The 20,214-nt window shown below is 41.7% G+C and overlaps 1 protein-coding gene and 1 long non-coding RNA gene across 4 annotated transcripts in view; one reads left to right on the plus strand and one right to left on the minus strand.

The window, feature by feature from the left end:
• Positions 1 to 1,087: 1,087 nt before the first annotated feature.
• Positions 1,088 to 5,663, minus strand: LOC129653861 (uncharacterized). The gene is made up of 3 exons (XR_008715245.1): positions 5,472 to 5,663; positions 4,404 to 4,606; positions 1,088 to 1,630 (listed from the first exon to the last, which is right to left on the minus strand). It is a non-coding gene; the product is annotated as an uncharacterized LOC129653861 (long non-coding RNA).
• A 6,785-nt stretch (positions 5,664 to 12,448) lies between these two features.
• MED17 (mediator complex subunit 17) overlaps positions 12,449 to 20,214 on the plus strand; it is a 28,105-nt gene continuing 20,339 nt past the window's right edge. Inside the window, exons 1-5 of one of the 3 annotated variants that reach the window (XM_055581656.1) lie at positions 12,449 to 12,851; positions 16,253 to 16,419; positions 17,128 to 17,347; positions 19,566 to 19,702; positions 19,793 to 19,877. In XM_055581656.1, the coding sequence (XP_055437631.1) occupies positions 12,602 to 12,851; positions 16,253 to 16,419; positions 17,128 to 17,347; positions 19,566 to 19,702; positions 19,793 to 19,877 (859 nt within the window). In that variant the 5' untranslated portion in view covers positions 12,449 to 12,601. The remainder of the gene's footprint in view (positions 12,852 to 16,252; positions 16,420 to 17,127; positions 17,348 to 19,565; positions 19,703 to 19,792; positions 19,878 to 20,214) is intronic. The other 2 variants (XM_055581657.1, XM_055581658.1) reach the window with 2 other exon arrangements.

Consider the following 20,214-nt stretch of genomic DNA (forward strand, 5'->3'; position numbering starts at 1 on the left):
AGAACTCTGGGCTGTGGCATATGGAATATGATTCCTCCACTAGGGATCCAACCCAGGCCCCCTGCACTGGGAACCTGGAATCTTAGCCACTGCACCACCAGAGAGACCCTGTGTTTCATATTAATATCTTCAGTTCAGTCGCTCAGTCATGTCTGACTCTTTGTGACCCTATGAATCGCAGCACGCCAGGCCTCCCTGTCCATCACCAACTCCCAGAGTCTACTTAAACTCATGTCCATCAAGTCAGTGATGCCATCCAGCCATCTCATCCTCTGTCGTCCCCTTCTCCTCCTGCCCCCAATCCCTCCCAGCATCAGGGTCTTTTCCAATGAGTCAACTCTTCGCACCAGGTGGCCAAAGTATTGGAGTTTCAGCTCTAGCATCAGTCCTTCCAATGAACACCCAGGACTGATCTCCTTTAAGATGGACTGGTTGGATCTTCTTGCAGTCTAAGGGACCCTCAAGAGTCTTCTCCAACACCACAGTTCAATACCATCAATTCTTTGGCGCTCAGCTTTCTTCACAGTCCAACTCTCACATCCATATATGACCACTGGAAAAACCATAGCCTTGACTATACGGACCTTTGTTGGCAAAGTAATGTCTCTGCTTTTTAATATGCTACCTAGGTTGGTCATAACTTTCCTTCCAAGGAGTAAGTGTCTTTTAATTTCATGGCTGCAGTCAGCATCTGCAGTGATTTTGGAGCCCCAAAAAATAAAGTCTGACACTGTTTCCAGTGTTTCCCCATCTATTTGCCATGAAGTGATGGGCCCAGATGCCATGATCTTAGTTTTCTGAATGTTGAGCTTTAAGCCAACTTTTTCACTCTGCTCTTTCACTTTCATCAAGAGGCTTTTCAGTTCCTCTTCACTTTCTGCCATAAAGGTGGTGTCATCTGCGTATCTGAGGTTATTGATATTTCTCCCGGCAATCTTGATTCCAGCCTGTGCTTCTTCCAGCCCAGCGTTTCTCATGATGTACTCTGCATATACGTTAAATAAGCAGGGTGACAATATACAGTCTTGATGTACCCCTTTTCCTATTTGGAACCAGTCTGTTGTTCCATGTCCAGTTCTAACTGTTGCTTCCTGACCTGCATACAGATTTCTCAAGAGGCAGGTCAGGTGGTCTGGTATTTCCGTCTCTTACCTCCAGCCAAAAATAATATTAGTATTCTTTCATTTAACAAATACATACTGAATGAACAACATAGCCTATCCTCTGGAAACGTAGGCTCCATGGCAGGGGCTTTGATCTCCACTATACACCGTGCCTTTAACAGAATCTGCCCAAAGTAGACACTCAGTAAATATTTGTTGAATGAATAAACAGATGAATGATTATGACAGATACTTCACTAGATACTGGGATCGATCATTCAGTCCTTTACATGGTAGGAGAAGGCAAATAAGCAAATACATATTATATCAGGTGGTATTCGTGCTCTGAAGGAGGATCTATTTTGTTGTGGGCATCCCACGCTGGGAAAAGGTGGACTCCACACCCAGCTCAGTCGTTGAGAATGACAAAGTCACACACACACCAAGGGGGTCCAAAAGACTTCATGATTCCCATAATGAGGCTTTCTGGAGTAGCAGGGCAGCTCCCAAGCAAGTCCAAAAACGGCCTGTGAGAACAGGGAAAGAAGACTGGCTTGGGGGTTTTATAATGGTTAGCAGGTCAGGTCAGGGTGATGGTTGTGCATGCAGTTTGAATTTTCCACAGGTGTCAAAGCAAGAAGGAGTCAGGCTTTTTTTTTTTTAATAATAATTTTATTTGTTTTATTTATTTATTTAGTTTTGGCTGTGCTGGGTCTTCATTGCTGCACTGGCTTTTCTCTAGTTGTGGCGAGCGGGGGCCACTCTCCAGTTGCAGTGTCTGGCTTCTCATCGCGTGGCTTCTCTTGTTGCGATGCACAGGCTCTGGGGCACACAGGCTTCCGTAGTTGCTGCACGTGGGCCCAGAAGTCGCAGCTGCAGGGCCCTGGAGCACAGGCTCAATAGTTGCAGTGCACAGGCTTAGGTGTTCTGCGGCATGTGGGATCTTCCCAGACCAGGGACTGAACTCGTGTCTCCTGCATTGGCAGGAGGATTCTTTATCACTGAGCCACTTGGGGAAGCCCACAGCCAGGCTTTCTTATCACACAAACGTGGGGGCAGAAGGGGAGGAAGGATTGGGGTAAGGCTTAATATCTGTCAGCAATCAAACATCAGAAGTGGAATCAGACTCGTACACATTTTATAGAGAGGGATCAGGGAAAGGTGCCTATAAAGAGACATTTGAGCCAAGTCCTGAAAAAATGAGAGAGTGAGCCATGAGGTTATTTGGAGAAACATCCTTTCTGGCAGATTTAAAGGTTCAGCCAGAAGAGAACTTGGTAGTTTCAAGAAACAGCAAAGAGGCCATTGTGAACAAAGTAGGATCACCTGAACTCCATGAAGCTAACATCTAGTTAGCAATTAACATCTGAGAAGCAATTTTTTAAATGCTAGCTAGATATAGGTATTTGCAAAATTATGTTAATACCATATTCACTTTAGGAATGTGACAAGGATGCCCAATATCATTAACTATTGGAGTTTCAACCAGGAAAAAAGACAAGAAAGAACAGGTATAACAACTGAAAAGGAAGCAAAAAATCAGTTTTTCAGCAGAAAACATGGTTGACCTCTTGAAAAACCCAAGAGAATCTATAGTTATATTATCAGACTGAGTTCAAAGAGTTTCCTAAATATAAATATTATTGTTGTTCAGTCACTAAGTCATGTCTGATTCTTTGTAACCCTATGGACTGTAGCCTGCCAGGCGCCTCTGTCCATGGAGATTTCCAGGCAAGAGTACTGGAGTGGGTTGCCATTTCCTTCTCCAGGGGATCTTCCTGATCCAGAGACTGAACCCATGGCTTCTGCATTGGCAGGTAGATTCTTTACCACTGAGCCACCAGGGAAGTCCAAATAAAAATATTATTCAGCCACAAAAAAGATGAAATATTACCATTTGCAGCAACATGGATAGACCTAGAGAATATCAGTATGTAAAATAAGTCAGACATATATTAAATATCACTTAAATGTGGAATCTAAAAAGTAATACGAAAAATCTATATATAAAACAGGGACAGACTCATAGACAGAAAACATACAGTTATTTACCAAAGGGGAAAGGGAGTGGGGGTAGGGTGGGGGAGTGTGGGAGTGTAGGCATGTGGGAACAGATATGGACTTCCCAGGTGGTACTAATGGTAAAGAACCCACTTGCCAATGCAGAAGATGTAAGAGGCAGGGTTCGATCCCTGGGTGGGGAAGAGCATGGCATCCCTGGCAGAGGAAATGGCAATCCACTCCAGTATTCTTGCCTGGAGAATCCCATGGACAGAGGAGCCTGGCAGGCTACATTCCATAGCATTGCACAAAGTCAGTCAGGACTGAAACAACTTAGCACACACACATAAAATAGATAAGCAACAAGAATTTACTGTGTAACAAAGGGAACTATAATGGAAAATAATCTGAGAAAAAAATGTATATAACTAAATCACTTTGCTGTACACCTGAAACTAATACAATATTGTATCTATACTTCAATAGAAATAAAGTTTCTAAATGTAAAAATCAATATACAGTAATGAGTTGTATTTCTGCATACCAACAACAAAAAAAAATGGTTAAAAATATACATTTGGAAGGAATTCCCCGGCAGTCCAGTGGTTAAGACTCCGTGCTCTCAGTGCCAATGGCACTGAGATTTGATCCCTAGTTGAAGAACTAAGATCCGGCAGTGGTGCAGCCAAAACAAAAAAGTAAATTTGAAAAAGATACCAATTACATGTTACTAAAAGTACACAGCAGTATTTTTAACAAAAATTACATATAACCTTTATGGAGAAAATTATAAAATTGTTGAAAATGCAAAGAAATAAAAACAGTTACATCTAGGAAGACATAATCTCTAGAAGTATCAGTTCTTCTCAAATCTATAAATTCAATGTCAGTCTAGTCCCAGTAGGGCTTTTGATAGAACCTCGGAGAAGGCAATGGCATCCCACTCCAGTACTCTTGCCTGGAAAATCCCATGGATGGAGGAGCCTGGTAGGCTGCAGTCCATGGGGTCACTAAGAGTCGGACACGACTGAGTGACTTCACTTTCACTTTTCACTTTCATGCATTGGAGAAAGAAATGGCAACCCACTCCAGTGTTCTTGCCTGGAGAATCCCAGGGATGGGGGAGCCTGGTGGGCTGCCGTCTATGGGGTTGCACAGAGTCGGACACGACTGAAGCGACTTAGCAGCACCAGTTCATTTAAAAATATATGGTAAAGCAAAGGGCCAAGATAAGCAAAGACAGTTTTCAAGATAGCAAGGTCAGGGATATTTGAAAGATAGCAACATCTTTAAACTTACTATTTAAGTAAGACAGTGTGGTTTCGGTACAGTGAGGACAGTCAAACCAAAGCAGAAGCAGGTCCTCACGTGTGCAGATGCTTGATTTTTCTGACGCAGCAGATCGATAGGGAAAGGAGAATGTGTCCACAGAGTGCTGGCACACCCAGTTATTAGTGGAGAAACCAAACCGGATTGAACTCAATGCCTGGCAAATTAAAGACCTACAGGTGAACAAGAAAACTTTTGAAGTTTTAGAAGAAAATGTGGAAGGTATCTTTATGACCTAAGGGCATGAGAAGATTTTCTAAACAACATAAGACACAGACTATATAAAAGATAAATAAATCTGATCTGACATTAAAATGTAACACTTGGTCAAATGATAACTTAGGAAGAAAACAAACCACAGACTAGGAGAACATATTTTCAAAATATAGCTGATTAAATTCATGATGGGAAGAACTGACTCCTTGGAGAAGACCCTGATGCTAGGAAAGATTGAAGGCAGGAGAAGGGGACGACAGAGGATGAGATAGTTGGATGGCATCACTGACTCAATGGACATGAGTTTGAGTGGACTCCGGGAGTTGGTGATGGACAGGGAAGCCTGGGGTGCTGCAGTCCATGGGGTCACAAAGAGTCGGACTTAACTGAGTGACTGAACTGAACTGAACTATTCAGGATGCATTAACATCTACACGTCAATAAGGAAAAGAGGAACTTCTAGTAGAAAAATAGGCTGAAATTATGAACTGGTATTTGGCAGAAAAACCAATGGCCACTGGCTGCACTCAGTCTTATTTGCAGTGGCATGCATGTGGGATCCAGTTACCCAACCAGGCATTGAGCCCTGGCCTCCTGCACTGGGAGTGCAGAGTTTTAGCACTGCACCACCAGGGAAGTCCCCAAGGGTCACTGTTAAATTTAAGATTTCTATTTCCAGTAACAATAGATTAGATAATTCAGATGAATCATCTCACTAAAGATAATTTTAAAAGCTTCAAAACATAAAACGTATCTTCTTGAAGGTACTGAAGAGTTAACAAGAAAGGCCAGTATCTGGGAGAGAATGGAAGCCCAGCTAACCTTCAAGACATAAAGAATCTTCAAGTATGAGTGATTACTGTTGTAAGCCTGTGACTTTTGGGATGCTTTGTTACACAGCAGTAGGTGACTAAATTTAAAAATATAAGAAATGACAAGGAGTGGTTATTTCTAGGAGGAAGGGAGAAGTGAGCTAGGAAGAGCACAAAGGAGCTTCAACTATATCAGTAGTCATTATTAAGCTGGGTGTGAAAACACAGGTGTTTGTTGTTATCTTCTTTTTGACAAATATAAAGTTAAGGACATAGTATTGTGAATCTCTTTTTTAGAATTATTTTCTTTTGTACTTAATTTTTCACGCATTTTCTTAAAATATTTTTCAGTTTATACTAAAGAATTATGGTGACTTGGTAATTAATATTCAATTATTTTCAAATTAAATACTTCCCTTTTGTTTTCTTGACTGGATTAGAATTTTTTCTGACACATTGCTATCCTATTCTTATATATGACTTTTTTCCTGAAGGAGTCATCCTTTGCATGTTCAGTGGCCTGCATTTATGATATGTGGGAAGTGGTGGATAGTAATAGGGAGAGAGGACTATGCTGGGTAAGAATATTTTATTTGCCTTTGGAAAGACTGATAAAATATCAATGACAATATACTATGTGATGTTTTCCTATGAAATGTACCGGAATATCTGTTTTAAGAAAGAGTGAGTCATGATATACCAATGGATCTTAGATACTAGTGAATTCCTATGGGACAAATTATGAATGAAATGACAAGTCAGCTTTTTAAGTGTCTGTCCTGATGCGGTGACATAAAAACTCAAAAGAAGTGTAGATAAAGGGTGAAGAGGATTTGGCCCTGAAAGAAGAGGATTAATAAGCAGGGGGTTCTATATGCAGTGAGTGAGAACAGTGAAGTGTGAAACAGCACAGCCACTAAGAATCTGTTCTAACAAAGCTGTGAGGGGGATTGAGTTACTTAGGCATTACAGCCCTTGGGAGAAGTGAACTGTCCTACAAACCTGCCTGGTGGGGAGTTCTAGATTTGCCTTAAGGACCTGAGCTGAGAACCCCTGCAACATTAAAGCAGTTCTAGGGAGAATTAGCTGCAGTCCTACTCGCAAGCTGCTTCTCATCAGATTTCTTATGGCATGGGGGTGGGAGCAGGGAGTTGTCCTCTGAAAGGGTCTGGAGCCTCTTCCCCTGATGAGTGTGTGAAAACTGCCTTTCCCTCTCCATCAGTGCTCTCCAAAGAGGGGTGCAAGAACCACGGCAACTGCAAAGGACATCCCAAATGGTGCAGGAATATTAGAATGCCTTTACATATTTTATTTCATCCTTTTAATTTCTATTTTTGCATACATTTCTGAAGTTACATTCTGTTAGGGGTTTCAGCTAAAAAGTTTTGTGATTTTCGAAGAGCTTGGAGATCAGATACATTTACATCACCTTTCCAAACCTAAAATAAGAACACAATCTGACACTACAAAGGCAATTATGTGACTAAAGTAATAAAATATTAAATACTGAGTTTTCTACAGAAAATCTGGTATATTCATTCATTGGTCAAATACATGGTTAGTATTCCTGGAACTTCTACCTATGGCCCATTTCTCTTGATATGTCCCATTTGTCTGAAACATTGTGTTTTTCTGAAGTGTATTAAGTGTGGCAAGAAAAACTAATTTCTTTAAGTTTACAATAATGCTTGGGTTGGGCTTCCCCAGTGGCTCAGTGGTAAAGAATCTGCCTGCAATGCAGGAGATGTGGGTTCGATCCCTAGGTTTAAACTTACCCTCCAGGGAAGATGCCCTGGAGGAGGTCATGGCAACTCACTCCAGTACTCTTGCCAGGAACATCCCCATGGACAGAGGAGCCTGGTGGGCTACAGTCCATGGGGCTGCAAAGAGTTGGACACAACTGAAGTGACTTAACATGCAAGCAATGCTTAGGTTAGTTACATTAACAATCTAACATGTGCCACTAGAACAGATACCTAAAAGCAGATACTCATTTGCTTTTGGTTTTAAAAGCCCAGCTTCCTTTTAGATTCTCTGCGAAGCCTCTGTATGTCATGTTCTATTGCTCATTCAATGTCAATTTTACGAACATCATCCACATGCCAAGCACTGTACCAGGGATGCAGGATCAGACACTGACTGACATATGAACAAATAGTTAAAATAGGGTAAGTCCTATTAGTATTACTCTGTAATGTATTGTACATTATAGAGGAAACTTCATCTCACAAACACAAAAATAAATTTACTAAAGAACACATGAATTTCTGGTGCTGGCCAAGATGGAATAAGCCCACAGCAGCCTATTTCTTCAACAATTACAAAATACAAAACTTTGGACAAAATGCAGACAGCAACTCCCAGAAGACTGTTGAAAATTAAACCATTTTGACTGAATGGTTGAAGAAGGAAGTCCAAACTTGAAAAATGAACAATACTGATGATGAGTTTCCTGATTTTTCTCTCCTCTTTTATCCGAGGCAGACTGGGTCACAGAACAATGCAATGGGCATGGACAGCAAAAACTCCCAATGTTAACATGAAGTTGCTCAGTCGTGTCCGACTCCTTGTGACCCCACGGACTGTAGCCTTCCAGGCTCCTCTGTCCATGGGATTTTCCAGGCAATAGTGTTGGAGTGGATTGCCATTTCCTTCTCCAGGGGATCTTCCCGACCCAGGGATCAAACCCAGGTCTCCCACATCGTAGACAGATGCTTTACCATCTGAGCCACCAGGGAAGTCCAAAAACTCCCAAAAGACAGTTCATTTTGGCTAGAGAAGCAGGAAAGGGGGTCCCAGCAGGCCACAGTGTGAAAGTCTCCGTTTTTCTCTTGTTCCTTTTCTATCTCTTGGCTCTGCCCAAAGGCTTTACCCCGGTGCAGTCAGAGCAGCACGGCTGCGTCGGTGGTTTTAGTGGAGCTGTTACCTAAAAGAGCAAGAGAAAAATGATCCCAGAGGAGTCAGGAAATGGACTTCTTGGGGTCGCGTTTTTCTGTCTCTTTTCTCTTGGTGCTTCAAGAGAAATGTAGTTCTTCATAACCGGAGGGTGGCCCCAGTTGTGAAGAACTACATTACAGCCTGGGATATTAAGAGGGCACTAAAACTAAGAAAAACTGGTATTTGTGGCAAGAAGTAGGAAAAGGGGTGCTATTCATAATATTCCCTTATTAGCTTTTTTTTTTTTTTACATTAGCCTTTTAATGTCTGTAAGAATTTTGAAAGTGTATCCCAAGTTATCTTACATTCTGTTCTGTTCTGTGTTTTGGATTTTTTCATCGACCGAACTTTGAGTTCACTAATCTTGTTCTATGCTATGTCAGATCTCTTAGTAAACCTATCTTGTGCTAAGTCACTTCAGTCATGTCTTTGCAACCCCGTGGATGCACCACCAAGCTCTTCTGTCCATGGGATTCTCCAGGCAAGAATACTGGAGTGGGTTGCCATGCCCTCCTCCAGGGGATTTCATGACCCAGGGATCGAACTCAAGTCCTTTCAGGTCTCCTATATTTGGCAGGTGGGTTCTTTACCAAAGTGCCACCTTATAAGCTATTGATTTCAGTTACTTTGGGGATGTCCCTGGTGGTCCAATGGTTGAGTCTTCACCTTCCAGTGCAGGGGGGTGTGGGTTCAGCCCCAAGTTGGGAAGCTAAAATCTCACATGCCTCGTGACCAAAAAACCAGAACATAATCTTGGCCAAAAAATCAGAAGATAAAAACAGAAGCAATATTGTAGCAAAATCAATAAAGACTTTTAAAATGATCCATAGCAAAAAAAAAAATTAAAAAATAAAACGTTATTTTTAGTCTAGAATGTATATTTTGATTCTTTTTTTAATAGACAAATTTTTCTATTGAAACCCCATCTTTTCATTCATTTTGTCCATTTTCCTCTATTTTCTTTAACATACTAATCTGTTAAAGTCCTTGCCTCCCATCTCCAATGTCTTGATCATCCATGAATATGTTCCTGACTATGGGTTTTGTTTTTGCTTTCAGCCACTATTTCACGACTTACTACTACTAAATTAATCTTCCAGCAGTAAGGATTTCCACTTTTGTTAGGCAGAGGAAAGACTGATTATAATCAGAGATCCAGCTGGGGTGGGGCTGGATTTTCTTTTAAATAAAATTCAGGCCACATCTGAATGCAATCTCTCCCTCTTAGATCCTGAAAGATGGTAGGGGGTGCAGTTCTTCCCTTTGGAAGATCTGAGTTCCATGAACCCTCAAAATCTGACAAATATATTTCCCTCTAAGCAGGTCTTAGTTTCATATGTATCCAAATGTACAGAACATGTCACTGTTTTGTGTGTATGTGTGTGTGTGTTTAACTAAATCATAATTTTGTTTGCACTAGGTCTTCCTTGCTGCTATTGGGCTTCCTTGCTTCAGAGACTGGGGGCTACTCTCTAGCTGTGGTGTGCAGGCTTCTCATTGTTGTGGCTTCTCTTTTTGCAGAGCACAGGCTCTAGGGCGTGGGATTCAGTAATTGCAATTTGGGGGTTCAGTAGTTGTGGCTCTCGGGCTCTAGAGCACAGGCTCAGTAGTTGTGAAGCATGGACTTAGTTGCTCCGTGGCATGTAGAATCTTCCTGAACCAGGGATCAAACTCATGTTCCCTGCATTGGCAGGAGGATTCTTAAGCATTGCACCACCAGGGAAGTTCCAAGACTTCACCGTTTTTCACACTTAGCTCATTAATCCATTTGGAATTTATTTTTATTTAGGATTTGACATAAGGGTGCAACTGTATTATTTTCCATATGTGATAGGTTGTTGGCCCTGCTCCTCCCATTATCCACACCCTTTCCTCTGCAAGTCTTCAGCTTCTGCAACTAAAAAGGCTGAACATAAGTCCTCTCCCATCGTTGACTTTTGGGTTTGGCCATAGTACTTGTGGATTTTAGATATATAATGGAAGCAAGGCTTAGATCTTGTATCTCAACTGTTTCCATGAAAAGAACATATCCTGACCAGCTTGCTAGTACAATGAGAGAGATATGGCACAAAGGCTTCCGAATAATCTGTAGATCTATAACTGGAATTAGAATTGTTGCAGGAATGGGGATCCCTTCCAGGGCCCGAAACTGGGCTCTTGTCTAACACTCAGAAATGAATTGTCCAAGGAGACACATTTGCTGACAAAGCAAGAGATTTTATTGGGAAAGGGCACCCGGGTGGAGAGCAGTAAGGTAAGGGAACCCAGGAGAACAGCTCTGCCACATGGCTTGCAGTCTCAGGTTTTATGGTGATGGGATTAATTTCTGGGTTGTCCTTAGCCAATCATTCTGACTCAGAGTCCTTCCTGGTGGTGCATGCCTTGTTCAGCCAAGATGGATGCCAGAGAAAAGGATTCTGGGAGGTGGTTGGACATGTGGTATCTCCTTTTGACCTTTTCCGAACTTTTCCTGTGGGTGGTGGCTTATTAGTTCCCTGTTCCTTAGCAGGACCTCCTGTCCTAAAACAACTGATGCAAATGGTTACTATGGTGCCTGGCAGGGGTGGGCGGTTTCAATCAGTGTGTTTCCCCTAACAGAATCAACCAGCTGAGCCCAGAATAGATCAAGGGACCCTCAGGTCCAGTCCAGCTGAGACAGCAGTTGCCCCAGCCAAACTGCACAAGTATGAGCACCTTATAAAGATTAAATGAAAAATGTTTAACACACTTAGCACAGTTACTGGCACAAATACACTCCATGATAAACATTAATCAAATTTTGAAACAAGGTATTAAAACCTTTTACAAACTTATGTATAAAGAGTAAGCACAGTAATTCTCCAACATGATTGTCCAGCAATATCAGTTGAGCTTGCAAAAATAGGGTCCTCCCTTGAAAATTCACAGAACCCCCCAACACACATATGTATTGCTTAGGCAGACTGATACCATGGCAACCGTATTTTCCTAAGTACCTTGCTGCTGCTGCTGCTGCTAAGTCGCTTCAGTCGTGTCCGACTCTGTGCAACCCCATAGACAGCAGCCCAACCAGGCTTCCCTGTCCCTGGGATTCTCAAGGCAAGAACACTGGAGTGGGTTGCCATTTCCTTCTCCAATGCATTTAAGCTAAGAGTGAAAGTGAAGTCCCTCAGTCGTGTCCGACTCTTAGCGACCCCATGGACTGCAGCCCACCAGGCTCCTCCATCCATGGGATTTTCCAGGCAAGAATACTGGAGTGGGGTGCCTTTGCCTTCTCCGCCTAAGTACCTTAGAAAAAGTTTAAAACTTAAACACTTAAACTTAGCACAAAACTTGGAAAGTCCCGTGATAAATGATATACATAATTCCTTCAGTTAAATTAAAGTTTTGTAACAAAAGAATTCCTTGTCCCCCTTCATAATTCCCAGTGGAAATACTACTGATGAGATATTTTCTTAGAAACTCAGAGACTTGTTACATCACTGCTCATTAACCGTACACATATTACTTTCAGTCAGGCATGAAATTAATATTATGCGCATATTACATGGCTGAGATTTTTGCCATCCTAGAGTTTACTACTACGTGAGTTTAGATAATAAACTAATTATGCAGTATAATTTTATAAATTTTATAACTGTGCTTTAAACACAATTCATTGTTTTCCTCAAACTACGCCCTTATTTTATAACTCTTTAGACTTGTCTGATGAGATTTTACAAGTCTTCAGATCCGTCGTTTCTCCTCACATCTCTGCACCCTCGGAGGGCCTCTCGTTGCTAAGATGCAGGGACCCATTCATCTCCTTTTCCCTATCCGTTTTCGGCCGACTTCTTCCTGCCTTCCTCCATCACTTTCCAACAAGCAACAGTTAAAACGGAGGAAGACCGCAGGGATCCCGCCTTCCCGCGGCCGGCCACGCCTTTCACAGACCGAGAAGCTCTTCCGCGCGCCGCAGCAGGATTCAACCCAGGCGCGCGGCCGGAAGTGTGGGCCCCGCGCCGGCCGCTTTCCTCCCGCGAGACTGCCAGCCCGGACGGGGTGAGGGCTGGGGCCTGCGGTGCATTGTGGGAAAGCGTCCAGTGTGGGCTTTGTTTCTAGACCTGGAGCCGCGCTCGGTCTCCTGGGGCGCTTCCCCTGCGCCGCGGTCCTGGGTACCCTGAGGCGCTCCCACTTCCTCCTTCGGTTGTTGTCCGGTGCGGGCGCCGAGCCGACGCCGCCAGCATGTCTGGGGTGCGCGCTGTGCGGATCAGCATCGAGTCGGCCTGCGAGAAGCAGGTCCAGGAGGTGGGCCTGGACGGCACCGAGACGTACCTGCAGCCTCTGTCAATGTCTCAGAACCTGGCGCGCCTGGCTCAGCGGATCGACTTCAGCCAGGGCTCCGGCTCCGAGGAGGAGGAGGCGGCCGGCGCCGAGGGCGACGCGCAGGATTGGGCGGGCGCGGGGTCCAGCGCTGACCAGGACGACGAAGAAGGTGAGGCCGCGGGCGCGCCCGGTGAGGCGCTGTGGACATGGCCGCGTGGGGCGGCGGCGTCCGGACACTTTTGGGCACTGCTCGCCTCTCAGTCCTCGTGTCTGCGCAGGTTTCCTTGAGAGACAGCGTTGAGACCCTGTCGCTGGGGGAGTGTTTGGGTTTTCAGTTCAGTTCATTTGCTCAGTCGTGTCCCATGAACCGCAGCACGCCAGGCCTCCCTGTCCATCACCAACTCCCGGAATCCACCCAAACCCATGTCCATCGAGTCCGTGATGCCATCCAACCATCTTATCCTCTGTCGTCCCCTTCTCCTCCTGCCCTCAATCTTTCCCAGCATCAGGGTCTTTTCAAATGAGTCAGCTCTTCGCATGAGGTGGCCAAAGTATTGGAGTTTCAGCTTTAACATCAGTCCTTCCAATGAACACCCAGGACTGATCTCCTTTAGGATTGACTGGTTGGATCTCCTTGCAGTCCAAGGGATTCTCAAGAGTCTTCTCCAACACCACAGTTCAAAAGCATCAGTTCTTCAGCACTCAGCTTTCTTTATAGTCCAACTCTCACATCCATACATGACTACTGGAAAAACCATAGCTTTGACTAGACCGACCTTTGTTGGCAAAGTAATGTGATGTCTCTGCTTTTTAATATGCTAAGTTGGTCATAACTTTCCTTCCAAGGAATAAGCGTCTTTTAATTTCATGGCTGTAGTCACCGTCTGCAGTGATTTTGGAGCCCAGAAAAATTAAGTCAGCCATTGTTTCCACTCTTTCCCCATCTATTTGCCATGAAGTGATGGACCCAGATGCCATGATCTTAGTTTTCTGAATGTTGAGCTTTAAGCCAACTTTTTCACTCCTCTTTCACTTTCATCAAGAGGAGCTTTAGTTCCTCTTCACTTTCTGCCATAAGGGTGGTGTCATCTGCATATCTGAGGTTATTGATATTTCTCCCGGCAATCTTGATTCCAGCTTGTGCTTCTTCCAGCCCAGCGTTTCTCTGCATATAAGTTAAATAAGCAGGGTGACAATATACAACCTTGACGTACTCCTTTTCCTATTTGGAACCAGTCTGTTGTTCCATGTCCAGTTCTAACTTTTGCTTCCTGACCTGCAAACAGGTAGCATCCCTAATGTGGCAGCCTGGTTAGGAGCCCTCGAGTTCGCGGCTCTGTTCTGCCATGTATTAGCTATCTGACTTTGAACTAATCACTGTGTTTCCATGTGCAAGATGCATGATGTTACTAACTCGTACTGAGAGGAGATTATATTGACAGGAGTATGTGATAAGGTCTAGGAGGTAGGCAGAGGCCAAATCATGTAGATCCAGTCAGCCAGGGTACGCGTTTGGCTTTTATTAGAAGAACAGCTGAAAGCTTTTGAAAGATTTCAAGTAGACAGATGATTTTGTTTACAGAAGATTATGCTGGATGCTATATATATAGTAAATGGATTATAGTAAATGGGAAAATAAAACTAGTTATAGAAAAAGTATGAATGGTTTTGGATTCTTATTGTCAAAAATAAAAAAATCTAGCAGTTCTTGATTTAGTTATGTGAACAGACTCTGAATTTAAAGATAGCATTTCAAGCCAGCTGTATTAGGACAATTAGGGATCCATTTGGTAAATAATACCTCAAACCTCACACAGAAATATTTCCATAAGGATTGCAATAAAGATGAAGAGAATAAGGTAAGTTATTGAAAAGGATTTATAATCATGTAGCTTTGGCACTAGGAAAGACCTTCTTTACCGCTTACCCCCCCCCCCCCCCCCCCCCCCGCCCGTTTATTTACTTTTTTAGCTGGGCTGGATCTTAGTTGTATGTGGGATTTAGTTCCCTGACTAGGGATCAAACCCGAGCCCCCTGCATTGGAAATGCAGCGTCTTAGCTAAAGCAAGCTTGCTTAGCTTAAGCAAGATAGGAAACAGATGTTATGAAAGAAAAGATAGGTGTATTAATTGCATAAAATTTAACAATAGTAATGGAAAAAGGTGCCACAAAGTAAAAAGATAAATAACAGGCTGGGGAAAGTATATACAACACATATGACACACAAACGGTTAATATCCCTGATATTCAGAGTCCCTTCAAACTGAAAGGAAGACAGTTCATTGAAAAAATAGGCCAAAACTGGCATTGTTGGAACCAGTCTATGTGCCCATCACACAGAAATGGTTAAATTCACTGTACATTGTTCAATTATTATTATTATTTTTGGCCACATTGCACAGCTTGCAGGGATCTTAGTTCCCCTGCTGCTGCTAAGTTGCTTCAGTCGTGTCCAACTCTGCGACCCCAGAGATGGCAGCCCACGAGGCTCCCCCATCCCTGGGATTTTCCAGGCAAGAACACTGGAGTCGGTTGCCATTTCCTTCTCCAAGGCATGAAAGTGAAAAGTGAAAGTGAAGTCGCTCAGTTGTGTCTGACTTTTCGCGACCCCATGGACTGTAGCCTACCAGGCTCCTCCGTGCATGGGATTTTCCAGGCAAGACTACTGGAGTGGGGTCCATTGCCTTCTAGTTTCCCTACCAGGGATCAAAGCCAGGCCCCCTGCAGAGGAACAGCAGAGTCCTAACCACTGGACTGCCAGAGAATTCTTGAATTTACTGTATGTCTATGCTTCAGACATGACTGAGTGACTGAGAACACAGTGCATGCTCCAGAATATTTTACAGTGTTAAAAGAATGAAGTAGCTCTATATTCTGATGTGAAGGTGTCTTTAGGACATATTGAGGGGCAGGGGAAGCAAGTAATGGAAAATTGGGAGTATATGTATATAAATACATAAAAAAAATTTGGATGGGGATACCCCAACAGTTACTAGTGATTGCCTCTCAGGAGGAGAGAGAATTAGGGGTGGGGAATAAAGGAAAACTTTCACTTTTTACTCTGTATTTCTGTTGTTTGAACTCTCTATGGTGAGAATCTATACATGAAATTTAATTCCTAAAAGTGATTAAGAGGTTGGAATATAATAGTGTTTACTATCAGAATGCTGCCAGTATAGGTCATTTGTAGTTTTGTACTTTTCTATGTATTGAAAATTCAACAATTAATTCTTCAAGTTTTAAAAGCTGGAAGAAAAACAAGATTATTAAAAAGGCTTGCTTAGATTTTAAAAGATTTGAATGCCTACTATCATGCTGTAATGTTAGATTTAACGTAGGAAATTAGAAACAGTATTTGTTTTGCCATTGTAGGAATGCCAACTTAAATGTTAACAAAGATTCTAGAAAGGGTGGAGTGAATGGGATAAAAGAGGGAACGATTTGAAATAGAATTCATTATTTCTTCTTTTAGTACTTTTTTTCTTGTTTTTTTTTTAGTGCTTTTGAATCTCTAAGTGAGTTTTCTATAACTAATATCTGGGTATTTATTTTTTTTCTTTCACTTTTTAGGATTGGTGAAATTTCAACCCTCCCTTTGGCCTTGGGATTCAGTGAGGAACAATTTGAGAAGTGCCCTGACAGAGATGTGTGTTCTCTATGATGTTCTTAGTATTGTTAGGGATAAAAAATTTATGACTCTTGATCCTGTCTCTCAGGATGCACTTCCTCCAAAACAGGTATTTGTGGGCTTGATTGAATAATGGTGCCATTTTATTAAGTCCCAATACCATCTTTTAGGCTGTGTGTCTATTGTTTCCTTTTCCTTAGATGCAAAATTAAGTCCACATGAACTTTTAAAGACTGTCTTAAGCTCTCCAAAAACTCAAAATTAGGTTCTGTAATGTGATAAAAAATTGTGACATTTTTTATGAACCTTTATTATTTTGATTCTTATGCAGCCAGAAAACTTCTACTAAACTTGGCTTTTTGGAATTGATAGTACATGGATTGATAGTGACTATGGATATTTATGTATGTATATATAATACATAGGTTTTGATTTCTCATCAGTTTCCCAATTATAGACTTTTCTCTGAAGTATAAATGAGTGCCTTAAAAGGGTGTTCTTGTGGGTGATGTGGAGAGTGCCGTACATAAAGAGAGGAATGGCAGTGCAGAGAGGGGAACCTAACCTAGGCTGGGCCAGGTTTATGCAGTGTTAAGTTCTGATGGTGTAGTGTTTCAGTTTAGCGTAAGTCTCTTATCAAGTGACCAAAGAAGTGGGTTAAGGTTATTATTCTTTTAAACATTATGTGCTTTTCTCCCTTCTTGCTTTTCTTTTTTAATTTTCCCTTGAGTAGGTATTTTATTTTTGAGGAAATGTATCATTTTAAAAAAGCATTTAAAAATAATACAGCCCTACACTTCTGGATTGTTTCTGATAGAATCCTCAGACGTTGCAGTTAATATCTAAAAAGAAGTCACTTGCTGGAGCAGCACAGATCCTACTGAAGGGGGCAGAGAGACTGACAAAATCAGTCACTGAAAACCAGGAAAATAAGCTACAAAGAGACTTCAACTCTGAGCTTTTGAGATTGAGGCAACACTGGAAGCTTAGAAAAGTTGGAGATAAAATTCTTGGAGATCTGAGCTACAGAAGTGCAGGTATAGATAACTGTTAAAAACTCTGCTTTTTAACAATAGTTTGTTAAAAACTATAAATGTTGATTCTTTTATAATAATATTCTCAATTACATGCTGCATTTTGAAGTTTTAATTTCTGTACACATAAGCCTGAAAAAACTCAAATTATTCTCATCATAGCCTTATATATGTGTGTAGGTTCAGTCGTGTCTGACTCTTTGCAACCCCAAGGACTATATAGCCCACCAGGCTCCTCTGTCCATGAAATTTTCCAGGGAAGAATATTGGAATGGGTTGCCATTTCTTACTCCAGGGGATCTTCCTGACCCAGGGATCGAATCTGCATTTCCTGCGTCTCCTGCATTGGCAGGCAGGTTCTTTACCACTGGTGCCACCTGGGAAGTCAGCCATATATAAAGATATATAGTTAATTTGAAAAAATTTTAGGTTCATTTAACAGAAAGTTCAGAGAGAGAGTTTATGTGCTAACACACCCTGAACCATAATTGATGTTTTAGTCAGAAATAGGCGGGACTGGACTCCTCAGCTGGGGAGTTTGATCAGTACCTTAAACACTGAGCATAAAAGAAAAAAAGAAACATTTCTTTTCTTTCTTATTCTGTTTTTCTCCCTTAAGTCTGGTAAGCTGTTTTTAACTCCTGGGTAAGAAAGCGATGGCACCCCACTCCAGTACTCTTGCCTGGAAAATTCCATGGATGGAGGAGCCTGGTAGGCTGCAGTCCATGGGGTTGCGAAGAGTCGGACACGACTGAGCGACTTTACTCTCACTTTTCACTTTCATGCATTGGAGGAGGAAACAGCAACCCACTCCAGTATTCTTGCTTGGAGAATCCCAGGGACGGGGGAGCCTGGTGGGCTGCCGTCTATGGGGTCGCACAGAGTCGGACACGACTGAAGCGACTTAGCAGCAGCGGCAGCAAAGAGATATAATGGTGAAAACACTTCACCTTTTTTTCCATTCAGCCCGGGCTGCAACCCTAACTTAAGGAATATATTTTGTTGGAGTATATAACAAAGTTGGATGTCTTGACTTCACATCTTCTGGTATAAATTCTTTGTTGTTGAACTATAATATGTAATAGCAGGTTTCTCTAAGCAGTTGTGGCAATGTCTTTAAGCTGCTGAAGTGTATTGAGAGGAGCTATACAGTAGAAGTTTGTAAGATTCACAGCTCAATGGGGTAAAAGCTCTTGAGTGTCAAGGGATAAAAAAAGCAAGGAGCCCTGGCTGTAATCACTGAGATAACGATAGCGGAGTGATATTTGAAAAGGATTCATTTTCCAGAGCAAGCCATGAGTATTTTCAAATTAAAGGAATATAATTTGAAGTGGTTAACTCAAGGACCTGCATGCCTTAGTATTGATGTGAATTGGGAAATTTTGAGTTCTAATGGTAAAGTTCCATCAGAAGATGAATTAAGATGACAAAGACATTTTTACATTTTAATAGATGTTTATAGAAGCAGTACTTTTCTGGCTCTGGACATTGTAAGCTCTTCTCAACAAATAATTATGCATAAGAACTTTACCTAAAACGGTTACTTGTGTTGTAAGAGGATTTGATTAAATTCTGTTTTTAATTGCAAGAAAATCTTGAGCATCTTTTTGTATTATAATATAGCAGTTATATTTATCTACACCTTCCTCAGGTAATTCAGCAGCCCAGGGCAGCTATCTCAAACTTATGCACTACATACAAAGACATCACATAAAGTCTAGGAGTTGGTCGACAAAAAGTGGTGTATATGCTATCTTTTTGTCCTTCTCTTGTTGAATTCAGAACCCTTCAATCGCAACCTTATTACAGAGGCTGAGCTCCAGAAGTGTTTAGTCTCCAAGGTTTAAATCTGTGTAAGTAGATTATATTACTTACATTACTGTGAATATATATATATATATATATAGTCTAGAATTATATTCATTTTATCAAAACTCCATTGGAATAAAACAGTTTGGATGGCCTGTGGAGTTCTTATAATGATACCATTAGACTAAGACATGTTATTTTTTTTTAAGGTAAATAGCTGTTTTCTCCTGCTTCCTTTCTTCTTTTTGCTTACCATGCCTCTTCCTCCCCACCTCCCTGAAACACACATTTTTGGTGGGAACTTAATATATACTTCACTGATATGTAGGTGAGATATTATTATATACTCAGTAATTTCTGTTGAATAAACATGTTAACTGTTTTGATTTTCCTGTTTTTAATATCCCATTAGGGTCTCTGTTTCCCCATCATGGTACATTTGAAGTAATAAAGAATACAGATATTGATCTAGACAAGAAGATACCTGAAGATTACTGTCCCCTTGATGTCCAGATTCCTAGTGATTTAGAAGGGTCTGCATATATCAGGGTATTTGTCTAAGTATTTTTCAAGTAATTTCTTATTAATAGCCCAGAAGCTAATTAGCTAACACATTTTTGTGTTATTATTTTCACATAGGTTTCAATTCAAAAACAGGCTCCAGACATAGGTGACCTTGGCACAGTTAACCTCTTCAAACGACCTTTGCCTAAATCCAAACCAGGTATAGTTCTGTTCTCTAACTTCTGGTCTTGTCTGCCCTGACTAAAAGTAAATCTAGTTAGGAAAAATAGGTACTTTAAATAAGAGCAGTTGGAAATATGACTTTATAATTTGTTAATCAATTATTAGTGAATAGCTGTGCAGTCCTTTTGTTTTTTCGCCACACCATGCACCTTGTGAAATTTTAGTTCTCTGACCAGGAATTGAACACAGGCCCTCAGCAGTGAGGGTGCAGAATCCTCATGACAGGATCACAAAGGAATTCCTGTGCAGTCTTTTTTGAAAGGTTGAACTTATTTACCAGTTTTCTCTGTGTAGAAGAAGTAAAAAATTCTATA

Source organism: Bubalus kerabau, chromosome 5 (assembly GCF_029407905.1).
Source record: "Bubalus kerabau isolate K-KA32 ecotype Philippines breed swamp buffalo chromosome 5, PCC_UOA_SB_1v2, whole genome shotgun sequence".
NCBI lineage: Eukaryota > Metazoa > Chordata > Mammalia > Artiodactyla > Bovidae > Bubalus > Bubalus kerabau.